Consider the following 20943-nt stretch of genomic DNA (forward strand, 5'->3'; position numbering starts at 1 on the left):
TTGTTATTTTCGTTTTGGTTTGTGTCCCAGGCAGATGGTATGAGTGTCATACTACCATAAAATACCGTACTACCATACACCATATTACCAAAAACTCCAAACAAGCAAAAACCGACTTGAAATGCAAGCTAAACCAGAGTTAACCGCGGCAAGCAAATGGAAATAGTAATACAAAATAAATTAAAGTTAAATATACAAGTAAAAGTAACAGTAACAGTAAAGCTAATACAATTTATACACCTAACTTTTAGCACTAATACCGTAAGCAGTCAAAGATTTATACTATACGAAAATGGACAGCAATATTTGTAGTTCCGAGAGAGTAAATGAGAATCAAGAATCAAGCAAAGCAAGCAAAAGCAAAAGCAAAGCAAAAGCAAAAGCAAAAATCATAGATGATCATAGATGAAAAAACTTACTTAAACGCAGCCTAAAGGTTCTAAATTAAGGACTTTGATATGCATTTTTAACGCCCAGAAAGACAAAGAATTGTTTAAATTACGATTAGCGCGAAACCAAAACTAAAACAAGAATTTATACAGAGCAAGAGTTAGGCATTAACCTACGTTATACGAGTAACAAATCTATATAGATGATATATATACAAAATATACGCTATGGTTAATGGCAGAGCTGATCGATAAAAAAAATATAACAACAAGCAAACAACAATAAATAGCAATTCTACTTCTTAACAAAACACAAAACATTTTTGAATAAAAACGAAGAAAAGCAAAAGAAGAAATAAAAGATTAAATAAAAAACTAAGCTATAAATTACCAAGCAATTATAAAACTAGACCTCAAACTAAAACAAATCGTAGGCAAAACAAATTTTTACCAATTACCAACAACACCAACTAAATAAGTAACTTACATAACAGCAATTTATATAAATATTTAACAAGTCAACAAATTCAAAGAATCAACATGCAACCTAATTAGGAAATCATAAAAAACAAAAAGAAAAAGAAAAACAAAACGAACTCTAAGCAAAGTATAAACCAATTCACCAACCAATACACCATATGATAACGAATATATATACATACAGATAAACATATATATATACATATATATATAGGTATATATTTTTTGTTGTTTGAACATTTTGTACGATACGATACGTATATATATATACATAAATATATATATATATATATATATATATATACAACTAAATAAATTAACAAATAAAAGAAATTATAATACAACAAAGCAAACCAATTCAGTCTAACTTAAATCGATAACTTGCATCCTAGCTTTATAGGGTCAGATCAGGATGATATTTCTGCTATGACATACTATAAAACGAGAGCCAATAAGTAGTACATTGCGTTTGGACCAGCAACACCAAGTATAGCAAAATTTGGAGCTCCAAACGGAGCTCTCCCATCACTCTCCATTTCATTTCTTTCTTCCCGCCGGTTGTTACTTAAAAATATGTATTTTGTATTCAAATCAGCTCATAACAAATCTTTTCAATCAAGTCAAATAAACCGAAAACAATCCACTCTACGAGACTTTGCAAAAGACCAGTATGAGCCATCTGGGACCATTTCGTGGAACATTCTGGGAGGAAATTTCTCTATCCGTTGCGCCCGGAACCCCATTCTACAGTCATCCCACAGTCAGATTGTACTCATTAGTAATTGAATTGAATTGAATCTATATATTTATTTATCTTTAAATGGACAGTGAAAAATGTATAGAATTAGAATTACATCACTTGAGAAAGGCTGGACAGATTTGGCTCAAATTTGGTTTCAGTTGTACAGATGTGTGTGAAAAACCATCCACGATCGCGAAAAAATGGTTTCTCTTATAGAAGAAAATCTCAGCCGTACAGAACTAAAACTACAATAGTACTTAGTAGTACAGTAGTACTACTTAAAGATCCATTTCCAGATCAGTTCCAGGCTCGAGATACTCCATCGAAGAAAGAATCAATTGAGTTATTTGTTTGACTAGTGCCTGCTAATAAACGTCTCGTTATAATCTCAGGCAAGAGGATAATCTAAAGTGCAAATGCAAATAAAAAGATACGTGCCTATCTTTCACAGGTTCGCGCTGCACAATTACCACCTCAGGTTCGACCAGTAGACTTGAATCGGGCTGCTTTTGAAAACGTTTCCGCAATCGGTTACAAAGATCTTCGCTGCGTTGATGTGGACAATCATCTGTTGATATATCGCCACTGAAGGACTGAAGGAAATGCCGCAAATATCGATTGTCCCCCAGGTACTTCTATTGGAAGCCCGCGCCACATGTCGGAGTACGCTCAAAGTTCGCCGGATCCGCTAGTACATATATCATTACTAATTCCAGTCGTCTCTATGGGGGACGAGTATATTGAAGAGGTATCTATATACTTACTATTATTCGAGTAGGTACTACCACAAATTTTCTAGATCTGTAGGACTTCGCTAGATCTATTGAACTGGCCTTCATGGATGTGTTAAAAAGGGCTGTCGCAACTTTCTTCCCAATTTCTTTGGAGTTTAGGTTCCGGTTTAACCTCTTGTCTATCACCTACCGTTCGCCAATGGTACTGTTGCTGAAGGAGAGCCTGATTGAGGGGTGGAACTTTTGAGTAAAAACACAAATTAATTTTTCATTTGCATAACAAATTCAATTAAATCTCATTTTATTTCAGTTTTGTTTGTTTGTTTGTTTTTTTTTTGTATTTTTTTTTTACAATTTATTAAGCTAAAGTGTGAAAAAATTTCGCTTTAATTTATGTATATATATATTTGTATATATATATATATTGTTTTTGGTTTTGTTTTCTTTCTTTTTCATTTATTACATTACAATATTTGTTGGTTGCCCATTTATTAATTAAGTTTACTTTCGGTTTGCTTTATTATAAATTGATTTTGTCGTTTTCCCTTTGTTATAAATTATACATTAATATGCAACTTGTTTGGAGAACTAAAAAAGCGTTAATTATTTATATTTAATGAAAATAAAAATTGTTTATCTTTAAGACCTGTTTATTCGGGCTTCTTTTTTTTGTTTTTGTTTGTCTCTTGTTTTTCCTTGCTTCCGTTATGTATTAGTTAATATTTTTACATTTAGATGTTATTGTGCAGTTTTGGTTTCCTCATTTCTTGATTTTTGTTTTTCTTCGGGTATCGGCTTCGTACGTTTTTTTTTTTTAATTTCGAATTAACTAATTATAATTCAATTTCTTTTGCGTAATAAACTAATTCAGGCGTTTGTTTTATTTGGTTTTCTTTTTGTTAAATACTTTAATCGAATATATCTAATACACACACATATATATATATATATATGTATATAATATATATATATATATACACACATATATATCTTTATAAAAACAATCTCTGTCTGTCTGTGTGTGTTCGAGTGTTTTCCTTAATTTTTTTTTTACTTTAATAAAAATGAATACATACAAAAATTGTTGTTCTGATTCATTTATCCACTCTACTCTCATTTTTCTTATAAAAAAAAAAACAAAAAAAAAACCGTGGTATTTGCTGTAGTTTTTGTAAATACTCGTATTTCGTCGAAAAATCGATAACAAGAGGCTTAACTTTGATCGAGTATCGAATGTGTGGCCACGAAAACATTTAGATGTATGACAGCATTTTTTCATTCATTTCGTATTTGTATTATTTTGCAAGAATTATTTTGTTTTAAGAATATTTCAAATACAATTTAATTTTCCGTTAAAAAAAATAAAAAAAAAACAAAATGCACATCGTGTCTCTGTAGGTGTGTATATCTGTATGTGTATGTGTGTGTATGTCTGTTGGTCAAGCAAATGGACAAAGTGTTATACTACCACATACTGCTATACGGATACATAAATATACTCATATACATGTTTATATACATATATATATGCATATGTTTATGTATATTTGTATATATGTATATATATACAGTCGATCTGTTTTTTTAGTAGAAAAGTGGCGGGTGTCATAATTTCTTGTAGCATTTCTGTAATCTTAGCTTTTTCTTTTTAGCTGCATTTACTTTATCGCACATACATACATATATAACCTTTGTATGTGTATATACTATGTGTATGTGAAAATCATTATCTTCTTCTAAGGGAGAATCATCTGTGAGTGAGTCTGTGTGTCTGTTTGTGGCGTATGATTGGGTTTGGTTGTTCTACAGCCAGTTCTGAACCACTAAGAATTTGTAGCCGGGGAAGTTGCTATCAAATAGAGTTGCTCGACAACGGCTGGACTTTGTTCGGACTTGTACTTGTACATTTTTGAGTCAATGAAGAAGTAGCTGGGTAACCAAAATGCAGTCCATAAAGGATATTTTCCTAATAAAATGTCAAATAAGCCTGCACACGCGTCACTTTGGACGTCAGAGCGCCTCTCTATGCGCTTCTCAAACCGCTCGCCTAGGCCAGGGCGTGCTCTGCCTGCGTGCGCGTGCGCACGTCTGTCTGCACAAGCCAGAGAGAGTGAGATAGAGATAGAAAGTTATATGTGGCTATTTCCGTGTCCGTGTCTGTGTGTGTGTGTGTGTGTGTGTTTGTGTGTGTGTGTGTGTGTGTGATAGAGTCAGACAGCTAGGCAGATGTAGGCATATGGCAGGCATGTATAAAGTCTTTACAAAGACATCATCAGTTGCTTCGGTTTCTCACTAATAATTTACGACAATTTATTAATTTCATATTTTTGTCTCGTTTGCTTAAACTGTATTTGTATAAAAAAAATATGCTAACGGTGCCTGTGTCGCTTCATCTTCATAATAATAATCGTCATTATCTTTAGCTTTAGGTTTATCGTCGTCATTTAATTTGTTTCTTTGGTTTTTGGTTTAGCTATTGCTCTAGTTAAGACTTGCTTCAAAATTTATATTTAAATTACTCTTTTAGTATTATGCATGTATCCTTATCCATTTTCCTTAGCTTGCTTGCTTGCTGGCGATGCGCATTTTGGTGTATAAATATAAATACAATTTTCGTCTACCATTTCTCGAGTCTATTGTGGGGTTCGCTTTCATTTTTTACAATACAAGCCGCAGGACCTCTTGGCATGGCTTGGTGTTTGCTATGTGTTCGGAAGGGGGTAGATACATACATACACATGCATATATGTACATATATGGGGCGTGGGGGAGGATCTGCTGGGGGCGCATGTAAAAGCAGCATGGCAATTTGTGGCTCTGTCTATACAATAGCTTTGGATGCAATTGTCATTATTGGCTATCATTATATACTCGTATATGTAAATTTTCTTTGTTAAATAATTCTCATTTTCTTCAGTCTGTTTTTGGTTTTTCTGGTTTTGTTTTTTAATATTTTTTTTTGTTTCTTTTGTATTTTTCGTGTTCTCAACAGGCTTCATATATAAATTGCTATTAACTCTTGCTCTCAATAAAAATTGCAAATACTTCGCTGGATGGCAACTTTCATAATTGTGTTCTTGTGTTTTTGTTTTTGTTTTTGTTTTTTTCTTTCTTTTTTGGTTTGGTTTTGGTTTTGGTTTTAGGCTTGGCTCCATTTCTGTTTCTCTGCTGCTTGGCTGGTTGTCTGTCTCTGTCTCAGAATTAGTATCAGTATGTGTCTGTGTCTGTATATTTATGCAACATATATTGTAATCTGGACTCATGAGCAAAAGAAAACCGTACCCAGTGTAAAGAAATCAAGGATGTACGAGGATGTACGATTCGTGTCTCTCTGTGTGTCTGTCTATATATGTATATGCATGTATGCATGTGTGATGTGTGTGTGTGTGTGTGTATGTGTATGCACTCTATGCTCGACTAAAGATTTCGAATTTTTTTATGTTGAGTATCTAATTGCAGTAATTGTTCGTATTTGTTGGTTTACCTCCTACTCGCCTGCATCTTATTATTTGAATTTCAATAGCTATGCATAATAACTGGCTGATTTACATTTAAATGTTTTTTTGGTTTTTTTTTTTACAGTTCGTTTTCGGTTTTCTTATTTTTTTTGTTTGTTTGTTAATTTTCTTTTTCTATTTTTTATTTACTTTGAATTTCATTTGCTATGCTTCGTTTGATTTTGTTTTATTTTTTTAAAGGTTTTTTTTTGCGATTTTTTTATTTGTAAAATTTTTTGTTTTCGCTTTTGTATAATTATAATTTTAATATATTTTCTATTTTCCGTTTTAATTATGTAATTAACTAGACTTATGTAATATATTACAAATGTACGAGTATAAAGCTAAAGTTGTTGTCCATCTTGGTTTTGGTTTTTAATATTTAGTGAGTTAACAAAAAAAGGATTTCATTATATAACTAATATAGAAATTTCCACGCTTTGATTTTTGAGGTGTATCTAAAAAAAATGTTTTATTCTTCTTATGTTTGTTTTTGTTTTGTTAGCTTGTTGCATTTCGTATTTGCATCTGTCTGTCTGTTTACTTTGCGCCGACAATGGGCGGCTACAGAAACGAGTCACTCGCTGCAGGCTTTCTCGCTGTTTCCATTCGATTGCTGCGATCGATATCAATCGATTTCAAGCGATTGACGGCGCAAAATACGTGTCTGCTTTCATGCTTCCGGTGTGTGACAGTGTGTGACAGTGTTTCTGTGTGTGTGTGTGTGTTTGTGGTATTGCTCTAAAATTTGTTAGAAATTGATATTCGCTTTATTGTTATCATGTTTTTTGTTTGTTTGTTGCGTTGTGACTTTCTTCAGCAGCACAAAATATGCAGTTGATTTGTATTATAATTATTAGTTCTTAGTTTTTCGTTTGTCATCTTGTTTTTTGTTTTTGTTTTTGTTTTGTTTTTTTGTTTTTCTGGTTTTTTCTTTCATAGGCATATTGTATATGTGTATAATAACTTTATTCTGTCTAATGGCAATGATGCGCGTGTTGCTTCGAACGTAACCTCGGCACAAAAAATATGTTTACACGTATGCTAAAAATATGAAATAGATCTTCTATATTCTTCTATATATTCTCATCCTCAACGCTTGTTGTTCCTAACTCGACTTGTACTTGGTTATTCAACTCTTCGAACTTTTTCGAACTTTTCGATTTCCGTTTCCGTTTCCCTTTCCGCTCTGTTTGAACTTCCATTTTGCTAAAAATTCATTTTTCTTTCTTTCACATTCTCTCAAGCGCTCAGTTCATCCTCGGCTTTTTATTAATGTAAATTTACAAGATTATTATATGCGATAGCTTCTGACTATCTTCTTCTTTTTCCATCGTTTTTTTTGTGGTTTGCATAAGCTTCATTGGTGGCTGTTGTTGTTGCGCTGCTGTCGCTTTTATTGCAGATGATGTTCTTCACACATTTATAGAACAATATCTCGAAGTAAATATCATTATTATAATAGATGGTTTTTGGTTTTTCATCATTATTATCATAATTTTCGTTTGATTTGTTTCGTTTTTGTTTTTTGTTTTTGTTTGTTTTTTGTTTTATTTAATCTCGCCCCGCCCCTCGTTTATAACAGTGCACTCAGTATAAGTAGAAATATTATTTGCATTTGTTTCATTATCATTAGGTTTTCCTTTAGCTTATGCAGTTTGCTCGGAATTGCCAAACTTAATTTTCTGTTATCAGTTGGTTATCGCTTGCGTTTCTTTCTTTCTTTCATGTGTTCTATTATTTATCGTTGTGGGTATTCGTATTATAAGTCAAACAGCCAACAAAATGTATAATAATGAAGCTACATTCAAGTCGTTACAAAATTGGCAATTGGCATCAAGCGTCAACTCAATGTGGTGGGTGGCGGGGAGGGACTTTTGGACTCTTGGACTCTGGGGAATTGGGCCTAGAGAAGCTGGGGGACTAGGGATACGGGATTCGGGCGGTCATGAAGGCGTCAAACAAAGATCCGCTATGTTAAAACCAAAGGAGGAGTCTGTTCGAGTCGGGTTCGGGCTTAGGTTTTGGGTTTGGTTTTGGGTTTGGGTTGGACTTCATTGAAAAAGCTCTTTTAAAAGCGTGCGCAAAACAAAAAATACAAAATCTTTGGACTTTAAGGCATTGCTTAAACTGGTCCCCATAATGTCCATATGTTAATTACTTTTACTTTCTGTCTGCATTAGCATTACGTTTGCATTTGGGTTAGGTTGCATTTGAACTTTTTGATTTACGTGTGTTTTTTCCTTTTTTTTTCAAATATGGAACGCTTTAGTGTTGGTAAAGTGTTGCGTGGTTTGGTTTGTGTGTGATTTTTCCATCATACAATCGATTGGTGAAAGTTCATTCGATACCAAGTGGCCTACCAAACGGTTAGCTACAGGTACAGTCACACAACTGTTTTAACTGTCTGCTGCTTCCGTTTGTAAAGTGTCGGTAAGGTGGCATTTGATATCAAGAAACTATACAAGTGTGATGGAATCGGTCAACTATTAATGAAAACTATGTGGAAACTATAGGGAAATATGCAAGACTCAGAATTTCGTATTTGTGGTTTTGCCTGATGGTGATTTTGTCAATTCAATTTTGTACGATGCTTGTTCGCTTTCTAGACTATAATTAGTTCCATAGGGTGTGGGTGGTTGAGTGATTGGGTGGTTGGGTGGTTGGGTGTGGGAATTAGAACAAGATCCGCATTTCTATTTGGTATTCGATTCAACAGATACTTAGTTCGAAGTCAGGCAGTGTGTAAAAGCATGGTTCGTATAGTTCTTTCAATATGTGACGGACATCGATTGAGAGTAAGTCAGCGAGAAGAGAGTCGCCATTCGAAGGGTGGTTCTCCAGATACGATTTCTATCTCTGGGGCTGGTGAAGAATCTATGTATGTGTGAGTATATCTCGGGGTGTGGACTGGTATTGTCTAAACATGAAAAAGCTCATTTTCTCCAAAGTTTTCACTTTTCCCTACCAAAAGCAAAGCATTTACATGTGTGTGTGTCTGTGTGTGTGTGTGTTTGTGTGTGTGTTCTATGTGTGTCTAAGTGTGGGTGCATGTGTGTATGTGCGCAATGGAACCTCACTTTATTAACTTTATTTTGTGGCATTACTCGAGTCAGATCCTCATCCATGGCAGATGGCAGGGTACATTTAGATAGTTCATCGTTATTGCTATTATAATCGTAATCGTAATCGCAATCGAAATCGCCTATCGCTTGCTTGTTAATAGAGAACTAAATACAGAGGCATACAGGAGCAAAAAGGCATGGCTATTAAATAAAACGAGACAGAGAGAGAGAGAGAGAGAAATCAAAAAAACCAAAGGCGGTAAAGCAGCTAATTCAAACAAAGCTTAGCTTGGCATAATTTGGCGCAAATGAAGGGTACATTTCCTACTGTATTGATTGGTTTTGTTTGGTTTTTGTTTTTGGTTTGGTTTAGATTTTCCTTCCTCCAATTGATTGCTGTGCCGCGGTTTGTGGCAAATAACACGAAAGGGGAAATAGGGGAAGCGAATGAGACTGCAAATGCGAATGGCATGCCACTGAAGTTTCGGGGCTAAAACTTTGTTTGAATTCAATATCGTAATCGTATTGTATTTAAATTAGTTATGTTACAATTACATATAATATATATTTTCGTTTGGTATTTACTGGCTTTGATTTTGTTTTAATTTCGCTTTTTGTTGTTCGTTTTTCGTTTTGTTTTTTCTTGTTTTTTTTTTACGATTTTCGTTCGTTTACTTGTAGATTAGGAAGTAAAAAAGAAGAAGAATGTGAAAAATAGAGCACATTGAAATTAAAACCTCTTAACATTTGTTTTATTCAGTTTTTGCATTTCAATTATTGTTTTTTGTTTTGGTTTTTGTGTGCTTTGTCCCGTGTTTTGTATACACTTTTTGCTCACTTTGTTCCTTCCATCCCCAGACGGAGGTGGGTCCTAACTTTCATTTACTTTCACATACAACTCTGTGTTGTTCCACCTGGTATTGTTCGTTTCGTTTTAAGCACTTTTAAGGATCCTTTGATCCTCCACTACGTGTTTTCCATACACTTGCTCCTTCATTGTTTTTGTTTGTTACTCAAATCTGAATTTCAAAATATTTGGGTTTTTTTTATAGGGTTTGGTTTTCTTCCACTTCCATTGGCTCCATGCGCCCCAACTCCAAGATTTTCATTGGTATTGTTCTTGTTGTGTGTCAGTATGCGTGTGTGTGAGTGTCAGTGTGTGTGTGTGTGCTGGACATAACCTCAACAATGCAGCAATGCCAACTTGTCTCCTGCTTTCCACATTTGTATTTTCGTATGTGTATGTATATGTATGCATTTCTGTGTGAGTGATGTGGGTGGGTGGGCTGTTGGTTGGTATGTTGGTGTATGTATCTGTGTGTGGCTTGTGTGTGAGATGTATGCTTTAAACTTTTGTGATTTTCTTTGCTAATTGCCGCTACGCCTGCCTATGCAACTGTCCTACCGATTATTGGGCGATAGTTATCCGCTCTGCTGTAACCGAACTGCAAACGAAATGTGTTATCGATAGGCGCACGATCGCGTTGCGCTGCGTTGCGTTTCAGTGCTGTTTCTATCGGCGCCGCGAAATGTCAACTCTCTCTTATACTCTCTGTTTCTGTTTCTGCTTCTGCGTCTGTGTGGGTGTGTGTTTTTTTTGTTGGTTCTACTTTTTGTCGCTATATATTCGTATTCGTATTTGTTTTTGTTTTATTTTGTATTGCTTTTGATGGCAGTTCAGGCGGTTGTTGTTTCTTTAATTTTCTTCATTTGGTGTTTTCTTCTTTATTTGAACTCTACTAGTTGCTGTTTTTCCTTTGGGTGTTTCGCTTTTGCTTTTGATCTAATCCCGTTTGGTTTAATTCATTTGGTTTTTCGTTAATTGGATAAAATGTATAATACAAACTATGCAGTTATGTAGGTAATTTGGTGTCCTTTCTCTCTAGAATTAGTTAACAAAGTTCATGGATGTACTTTGGTTACATAAAACGTTGCTTTTGTGTGGAAGGGGGGGTTGTTGTTGTGGTTGTTGGGGAAATGTTTCCTACTGCTTCTATATTTCTTCTCCTGCTGCGTATTACTCCTCCTGCACATGTCACTCATACTCTTTACTGGCTCTGTTCTTCATACTTGTTTTTATGGGTTTTGTTTTTTGTTTCAGTTAAATCAAGCGTGTGAAATTTGTCTTGGATAGAAAGTGAAATCGATCTTCTCCATAGTGCTTTCGCAGTACTATTTCCTCCTACCAGCAAAAACAGTCCTTAAAAATTGTTCGCTTCTCGGTTCTATGGGAATCGGAATGGGAATGGATACTATATACTATATTATATATTCAGGGTCTGTCTGTGTTAACTTATGTGGTATGCTTGTTTGGTGTTCATTTCCATTCTTATTAGTCATTTTTGTAATTTTTTGGTTGGATTCTTCTTTGGTTCTACTTGGGCCAATGGGGTTATAAGTATTTGATTTGTGGTTTTTGTTGGTTTTTTAGGGGGAAATTGCCTCTAATCTAATGAATTACTACGAGCTGCTTACAAAATATTTAGACATTTTGGTTTAGCTTAAATATGATTGTTGTTTGGGTTGTTGTTGTTGGTTGCTGTTGGTTGTTGACTCGGAACTGATGGAACTCAAATTTTAGCTGATGTTTGTTGGTGTTTTCTTGTTGTTGTTGCACTTTTTATAGCAGAAAATTATGCTTGTTGTTGTTAGCTCACTGTTGTTGTTGTTGTTGTTGTTGTTGTTGATGCTGTTGTTGTTGTTCTTCTTCTTATTTTTCTTCCTGTTGCTGTTGTTGCAGTTGCAGTTGCAAGTGGCACATGATGTTGTTGCTGTTGTTGTTGCGCCACCATTGCACTGCACCTAATACTCGCGTGCATCTTGGAGGGGGGGGCGAGGCCTGGCTCAGACATCCGCCGTGCGCGACGTTATGCTCGGCGAACGCGAGTGTATTACAACCTTGTGCCCGTTCTTGGTCACAAACCCATCACTCTCCACGAGGACGGCCGTCTGTCGGCCGGTGCTGCCGGCGCTCCCTGCGCCCGGGCTACCCGACGCCGCCGCCGCGGCGCCGTCCATCGTCGGACTATTTACATTGCTCTCGTGCGGATCGGCTGTTGCTCCTCCTTCCGGTCCCTCGCCGCCGTCGCCGGCTGGCTGTGGGGCCGCCGCAGCTCCCGATGGATCGTTCTCGGGATCGAGTGCCGCCGCCCCATCATGGGGCCCAGTGGGTGCTGCATCGGCTGCAGCATCTGGATCATCCAGATCACCCGCATCGCCGCCTCCGTCGCCATCCTCGGGGCCGCCTTCTGCGTCGGACGGTGCACCACCGCCCTCGGCGCGCGTTTTATGCTTGCGCCAGGCATGTTGGATGAGGCGGGCACAGTACTCCTCCCGCTGGCGCCAGAGGGTGGAGGAGACGGGCTCGTAGCCCTCGGTGTCCGGCCTGGCGGCGATCTCGCCGATCTCGCCCGTCTCCTCAATGGGATTGCCTTTGCGCGCGAAAAAGTCTTTGGTCAGTGCGTCCAGTATGTCCACACAGTACATGAGGTCACCGCGACAGATGGGTATGTCCATCGATATGATTTTGTACTTGTTGGGCTTGTGGATCTGGAGCGGAGGCTCCAGCACGTCGAGGAACTCGGACAGCTGGTCGTATCGTATGTACTGGGTGCCCTCCGGGTCGAACTGTTGCCAGATCTCGTAGTACATATCGTAATCGTCGTCGGTGAGACCCTCCTGCACATCCTCGGTGGCCTGACTATAGTTCTCGAGAATGACAGCAATGTACATATTAATAACTATCAAAAAGCTTATAACTAGGTATGAGAGGAGAAACGTTATTCCAACGGTCGCTGAACCACAATTGCCCGGATAGCCTTTGTCGTTGTCGGGTGGATCGCATGCTTCCTCATTGATAATGGCGTCGAGTACACCATCCCAACCGGCTGAGGTAGACATCTGCCAGGTGTGCGTGCGTGCGTGAACGCGAATGCGGAATGGGGAAGTTGATTTGGATACGGATACGGATATACAAGAGATACAAGAGTTATCGATTTGAAATCGAATTCGGATGCGGATACGGATGCGGATCGTATACGGATTTGGTTGTGTATTCGGTTACGGAGGGGGGAGCGCAACGCATTGAAGGATCAGATGGGAAGGGAGGAGTAGGAGTGGGAATGGTAGCACGGCAGTTGTGCGGTTGGTTTGGTGATGGTTTTTGTTCGATTTGTTGTTCGATACATCGATATTTGTATATCGATACAGGTCAGGTCGTCGTTCGTGTGTGTGTTTTATGTGTTGGTTGGTTGGTTGGTTGTTTGGTTGGTTGTGTGGGCAGTGAAAGAGAAGTTTAAGACAGAAGATACAATACAAGAAGAGTCATTAGTCAAATTCAGTTAGGTAATGGATCACTTGGTTAAGCAAACTAGTTATGGCATACGTATATAGTTAGTACATGTATAAATAGTTGGTAATCATACATTGGGTGTGTATTTAGCATATACAGTTGAGGTACAATGTTGGCTCTCTAAACGGCTCTAAACTGTTTCGGGCATGTGCCTGGCAGGGCCTGGGCCAAGGCCTGGGTCGGAGGGATACTCATATCGGAAGCTCAATGCTTCTGTGGAATGGAAACTATGGTTGGATACCTATACAGCCTGGAGCCGAGGCTGTTGGAGGCTTCTCCTGCCCGATGATTGCCTTGGCCGACTCAAATGAATCGAAGCATATGCTCATGAAAAAAGAGCTCAAGGAGCTCAAGGAGCTCAAGGGCTCCAACAGAGAGACAGAATGAGAGAGAGGGTTGGAGGACAGGGGACAGATACAGCTGGGTGAAAAGATAGTTAGAGAGATGTATTAATTGGATTGGATTTGTGGGGAGGGGGGAGATAGTTGCGTAAGTTTCGTGTTCCTTAGCGAGGAGAACGAGCTCGAAGGCCGTTCTCGGATCTCGAGTTTTGGATCTCAAGTGACGATCCATTCTTTTCTTTCTTTCGGTTCGCATTTAGATGGGGTCTCATGAGGAAAGCTCAACATTTGATTGGTGTTTGTTGAAAGAGCTGAATTAGATTTGTTTTTTGTACAATTTACAAAAAATTATGCATTTACAGAGAAGCAGATACTCGGAAATCAAATGGTTCAAAAGAGGCGCAAAAATAAGAGGAAGCTTTTCAACTTTCCAATCGGTGCTGGATGGCATCGAAGCATCGGATCATCGTATTATCGTTTCGGATGCCATCCCAGCAGAAAAAAGTGAACAAATCGTTGGAAACATTTGCTTACTTTTTAGACCGAGTGAACGCTTAAACAAAGTTAAAACCAATAACGGTGAACAGACAGATAGGCAGATAAATGAACAAATCGATAAAATAATCGGGGGTTAATCAAAAAATCGCACTAATTTAGCTTTTACCAACAACTACCGTAGCTTCAATCAACATTGTGATGTTGCCACTGAACTGAAAATGGCGGTCACGGACAGCAGTTCCGGTTCCGGTTCCGTTTCGTAATGTGCTTTGCACCGGATTGGTATCGATCGGTGGCTCTGTATCGATAGCCGCCGATCGTTAGCCGCCGATCCGCCATCCGTGAGCCACCGTTGTTTTTTCACAGGGTGTGTGAAATGGGTGTGGATTCAGTGTGGGGTCGTGGCAACATCACCCAACGACAACAACAATAGACAACATAAACCGTTAACGGAATTGTGGTTGGTGGTCTTACCTGAAAGAGCAGGATCATGCTCTGTCCGAACGTCTTGAAGTTGTAGACGTCGTTGATGCCGCTCTTCTCCTTCACATGCATGAAGAACGACATGCCGAAGATCGCGAAGATGAACATGACCAGGAACAGCAGCAGGCAGATGTTGAACAGCGCCGGCAGCGACATGGCCAGGGCGAACAGCAGCGTTCGTATACCCTTGGCGCCCTTCACCAGACGCAGTACGCGTCCCACTTTGGCCACGCGCACCACTCGGAGCAGTGTTGGCGATACGAAGTATTTCTCGATAATATCGCTAAGTACGAGACCTGCGATCATCATTATCATCATCATCATCATCGGTGCAAACGCAGCAAAAAAACCCAGCAGCAGCAGGTGTGGAGGGGTGTGAAGAGAGTTAGTTGATGGTGAGAAATCAAATGGTTCAGAGTTCAGACTTCAGTCATTGGCTAGAGAGACAGACTGGGACTAGGAGATCTCGGGATAGGGACGGCTACATTAAACGGGCTCTGGCAATCACGAATGATTCCACACAACAATGACGCACTCAAGGGCGTGGGCGTGGGCGAGGGCGAGGGCGAGGGGGTGGCGAATCAAGAGAAAACACATTTAACATAGCTGAAATATGGAAAGCATTAGGTTGTCGACACTCTTCGCTCCTCCAATTACCACCAACGTTAGTAAATACATACATATACGCGCAAATATACACGAAAATATAACGGCAACAGATACAGATACATAAGTACAGTGTGACCAAGTGATGCAATTATGGTACAAGTACAGTTGATACAAAAACGTAAGCAGGCCGAGCAATAAAAACGGAACCTCTCCAAAAAGAGAAGTGATCCCATATCTGCGGTTAAAGACCGTAGACGAAAAAAGTATCTGCGATCGAATAGCCAAGATCAAAAGATCCATGATGAAATGGCTAAGATCTTGGATCGAAGTAAATAGCTCAAAGATTGGAGATCAAAGTAGAAGGAACTAGGATCAGGATATCTAAGAGAAGGATCAAAGACCAAAAGATCTCAGATGAACTTGCTAAGATCCAAGATTGAGGTGAAAGGATCAAAGGCCAAATGTCAAAGATCCCTGATCAAAGATTACAGAAAAAAGGATCAATGATCGAAGATGAAATATTAAAGAAGAAAGATTAGAAAGTAAGTCGCAGATCAGATACAAAATTCAGCGACCGAAAGCCGTCGCAGTCGATATCCAATCGAATTGATATCAGCAAGTCGGCCAAAAATAGGATCCCGAGGGATCATCAAATATACAAAGTACACACACGAATATACAAGATATATACATACAATATTAATGGCAGGATACACAACACATACAACTGAAAAATACACACACAAATGTACAGTTAAATTACAATTACGGCATAAGTACATATACATATACGGGTAACAGTTAGGAGTAGCACAAGTAGGTACAGTTAACGCAATATAGATGAACGGTTTAGATATACAGCTATGGGATAAAGAGAGTACACAGCTGGCCTGAATCGATTGGAGAACAGAAGCATTACGGAACTGAACAGACAACCCAAAAATTCAACTCAAAAGTTATTAAAAATTCAAACGGAAAACGGAAAACGCTTAGAAGATTAATATGTAATTAATGTTAAGTTTGTTAAATAACGATAAACGGCAGTAAACGGTAAAAGGTAAACGGTTAACGGTTAATGATTAACGAGAAATGGTTAAACAGAGAAAGCAGCAACGCTCGGTAGTCGATATCCTTTGGGCTGTTGGCTAGCAGTTGGCGCAGGAGCAGGCGTTGGCTTTGGCGTTGGCGTAGATTAAGCAGCAACAGCGACAGCGGTAAAACATAGCTTTTCTTTAGTCAAAAAAAAGTTATCCCTATAAAATTTGTGTTTTTTTTTTCTTTTTTCTTTTTTGTTATGCTGGCTCGATACAATTACATTATTTTTCTTAAGCGATAATCCGCAGCATATTTTAAAAGTGCCAAATACTATCACGACTGCAAAGTTCGTTCGCCGCCCATCGGAGGCCAATCAAAATGTTCATTGGTTGTATTTTTTGTTTATTTTTTCATTTGTTTTGATGAAAACGAAATGCGCTCTAGCATGGAATGAGCGGGAATCGGTTCTGGACGGGGCTGGTGGGGTTACGAACGAACTATTTGCAGGACTTTTCCTATACCTAAGGGCGGGCGGGGGGCAGAGCGAATTAACAGCGATCGAAGTTAGGATCGGTAAAATAATAATTTTAGAAGTATACAAAATTGAAGCTTCTTATTAGTATTTAAACAGAGAGAGAGAGAGAGAGAGAGAGAGAGAGGATAAAAAGAGAGCTATATATAGAGAGAGATTGGAAGAGAGGGGTGGGGTGTGGTTGGTGGGGTGGTGGGGTAAAAGTCCCGCACTAGGGATCAGCTGTGGGGATAGTTATTTGGTTATACATATTATACACATTTATATGCTTTTTACTACGTTCATAGTAAAGTACATAATCTCCATCGTAGATTGGACCAAAACCATTAAGAAGATTCAGGCTAGTGCCGCGGCATCCCCCACATGATTAAATCTCTTTCGGATAATTTGATGGACAACTGGCGGAACCCTCCGGCTAGGGGCTACACACTATCGAGGGGCTGGAAGCTCTTGGTTCTAGGTTCGGGTTGCGGCCGTCGGGGTCCGGACCTTGGGGGCCCGGCTCCAGTTCAGCGGCCTTGCCGGATGCTGCACGCTAAGACAGTCCGCATGGCCGTTGTGCTGGCTGGGGCCCCGCCCTCAGAATATTATAATCACTCTCGTACCATTGTACTATGCGTGTCTATGCCGATCGTGGGGATCGTATTGCTGGGATGGGATACCGGGCAGCTAGCGCACAGAGTTATGCAACCGACAATCGCACAGAGTTTTGTGGAATGCCCATTGACACCTAACTCTGATTGAATCTTTTGTATATTTTTCTCCTCTTCGTTTGTTTGTTTGAATTTTCTTTTCTTTTTCTTTTTATTTTTTTTCTTAACTTTCGTTTCGTTTGGTTTCATTTGTTCTTTCATTTCATATTTTTTATGCATTTTGTGCAAGCCATTTGGTGTGTGTAAGTGTGTGTGTGTGTATGTGTAGTAAGTGTGTGTGTGTCTTTAGCAAGTTTTTAAAAATTATTATAGATTTTTGTTATTGTTATTCATGTTATTTTGTTATTTATGAAATATGCATTTACAAAAGCGTAGTATTGTTCATTGAGATCCGTTCAAACTCTTCTTGATTTGCTTGTCTTGTGGATTGTTTTCAGGATTGCCTGGAAGCGTGTATTAAATTATTCGATGCGGATATCACTCTGCGCGTCTGCCTTAACATCGAAGCCAAATAATGAAGCAAACATTGAGGCGCTCAAAAAGTTGAAAGCATTTTTGTTTTGGTTTTTGTTTTTGGATGTTTGGAAAGTGTGCGTTCGAGAACAGGTTTGGGGCGGGTGAGTCTCATAGTAACATATGATATACGAGTACGTAAACGGAAGCAAAAGCAACAGTAGGATTTCGCAGCTCTTAAATAGTAAGGGTTTACTGGAAGCTCCTCTCACACAATACTTAGTATTTCCAAAATTGAAACGATAAAGTTTTAATGAAAAAAATGATAGCACGGGCTCTGCACCGGCTCTGGTTCTGGTTCTGACTTGGGTTTGGGTCTGGGTTTGGTTTTAGGGGGGTTTGTTTTTGGTCCCGGGGATATTGTCTGTTCGCTGGACAAAATATTTTTTTGGGCACAATTCGATTTGTGGAAACATTCCGGATAGCAGCAGAATAATCAGAAGCATCCTTTTTATGCTTTGCAAATTCTTCAATAAAATGCTGGATAAAAAGGAAGCTCTCTGTTGCAGTTGTCAATGTAGTAAAGCATATTTTAAGCCATCTTTTGTATAGTTTCTGCTACTGCTACTGGTACTGGTACTGGTTTCTGGTCTCCTGTTGTTTGCTCCAATAGCCAATTCCTAAGTTTAGTTGAGTGTGATTCGATTTTGGGGGAACCTGCTCTTCCATTTGTTAGTTCTTTTTGTGCTTACGTATGCTCAATTTTAAGCTCGTAAAGGTTTTAACGGTTTAAGGATGGAATTAACAAAATAAAACGGTTGCCTAACAAACAAATGAAACATCGATTTTTGGTCAAGATTTATCATGTTGAAAAGTTGCAGTAAAATCATAACTTTCGCACACATTTAAATCCGGCCGTTCTTAAAATTGATTGAGTTGATTTAAAAACAAAAGGAAATATATTGGATTTATAATTTATAATTGAATATTTAGAATATTTAGAATTTAACGCCAGCAACACAACGACAACAATTACAGAGGGGTTTAAGTACTTGTACAGTCAAATCAACACCAATAGTTCAACATTTGAGGCTTACTTTTAAATTCAAACTTAAATCAAAATATAGACATCGATTTACTAATTTTACACACAAATTTGGCAACAATAACAACAACGAAAATAATAATATTGATTTTTGAATATGCGATGGCTTGCACGTTTGCATCGTTAGCTGGCATGAATGAATGCTGTATAACAGTTGTATAACTGTTTTATTATATATGTACAAGTTATCAAAATACTGCATTAAACAGTTGTATAACGTTTATATAACAGCTGTAGAACAGTTATATAAAAGTTATACCACAATCAAGCATACATACATCAATCAAGTGAAAACGATTTATACAGCCAAATGGCAACTGTAGAACAACAGTATTACTACAGAAAAGTAATTGTATAACACTTTCCGCTAACTGTACAAACGGCAAGAGCATCAAAAGCGAAAACAGAAAGAAAAACATCATTTTGGAATACGTTAAGCACAACAACATTGAGCTGCTCATACAGTGATCGTAGCACCCTTTACATACATATGTAGTATATAAATATATATATGGTATATATGTATGTAAATATATTGGAGAATTGGGGCCACTGCATTATATGAGCACTCGCAATACATACATTTTGTACACAACAAACTGGCTGGGATGGGATTAATTATGGGGAGCTTATTGGGTGTGGTGGGGCTTATTGTACGAGTAATTACGAATCAACATGGAACAATGGAATTACGCATTACGTATACGACAGCAAGTTAGTAACAATTATCAAAAGGTATGCTTAAAGAGGAGCGTACTTTGTGTACATACATTACAGAAATATATAGTATATGCATATATATATATATATATATATAGATAGAGAGAGAGAGAGAGAGTGGACAGACATATTTTTATACATCAAACAGAATTACACTCACACATAAGTATGCATGGAGAGTGTGGGAGAGAGAGAGAGAGAGAGAGACAGAGTGATACCCATAGAGAGCGTTCGATTGATTGGGAGGGATAATTGGATAATTGAATTGAAAGATTTTGGTACTAGTTTGGGTTCTGTTTTTGAGCACTCGGATTGGATGGGTGGGGGGTCGATTTGCATACTTTGGTTAAGGGCCGGGGAGCTAGAGGGGGGGTTTCGATAATTGGGCTTGGGTATGGTGGTAATTGTAATTTGCTTTTGGTTTTACTTACCTAAGATGGATAAAATGACAACTACTACATCAAATAAATTCCATGGCTCAATAAAATAGTGATATCGTAAAGCGAATATTTTTAATAGACATTCGGAACTGAAAATAACTACGAATATCGCATTGAGATAGTCAAGGACCGCGTTGTACGTGTCCGACGCATCGTAACGATCGAGTGTCATGGTGAACATGTTCAGACCAATGAATAACATTATGACTATATCGAATTTCTTATCGGTTACTATTTCAAAGACTATTGCTTGTGGACGCCACTGGAATGGTAGAAGAATTCAACCAAAGAAGAACACGAAATCATAAATCGAAATCGAAATCATAATAGAAACAGAAACAGAAATGGGAACAGAAATAGAAACGATAATAAATCGATAAACGGAAAACGGAAAAGAACGGAGAATCAATCGTTGGACACCGACAAAACACATTGAAGAGAAGAGAGAAAAGGAATAGAAGAGTTTCGTATAAGTACATTTGGTTAATCATCGTCCTTATTTGCTTATAAATTCATTATACAATAGTTTTATATGCACGATTGATAGAGATCGCATTGGTTTAGTTAGTTATATATTATACACATACATAGTAGGTATATATTTTCTATTGATTTATATTGTATGTTTTGTTGTTGTTCTAGTTCTAGTTCATTCATTTCATTTTCATTTCGTTTGTAGATCTGTGCCAATTGCAAACTTTTTTCCATGGTGTGTGGTTCTGTGGAGCGTTGCGCCGCGCACCTGCAGACGTACAGAGTAGGCGTATATGGGTAAACAGTAGAACAGTAGAACGGTAGAACAGTAGAACGGTAGAA

The 20943-nt window shown here is 38.1% G+C and overlaps 1 protein-coding gene across 50 annotated transcripts in view; it reads right to left on the reverse strand.

The window, feature by feature from the left end:
• Positions 1-6326: 6326 nt before the first annotated feature.
• LOC108163473 (sodium channel protein para) overlaps positions 6327-20943 on the reverse strand; it is a 72249-nt gene continuing 57632 nt past the window's right edge. For all 50 annotated transcript variants that reach the window (XM_017298987.2, XM_017299019.2, XM_033386452.1 and 47 more), the window contains 3 exons: positions 20119-20389; positions 14572-14876; positions 6327-12807 (listed from right to left, as the gene is read on the reverse strand). In XM_017298987.2, the coding sequence (XP_017154476.1) occupies positions 11752-12807; positions 14572-14876; positions 20119-20389 (1632 nt within the window). In that variant the 3' untranslated portion in view covers positions 6327-11751. The remainder of the gene's footprint in view (positions 12808-14571; positions 14877-20118; positions 20390-20943) is intronic.

The sequence above is a fragment of the Drosophila miranda genome, chromosome XL (genome assembly GCF_003369915.1).
Source record: "Drosophila miranda strain MSH22 chromosome XL, D.miranda_PacBio2.1, whole genome shotgun sequence".
Lineage (NCBI taxonomy): Eukaryota > Metazoa > Arthropoda > Insecta > Diptera > Drosophilidae > Drosophila > Drosophila miranda.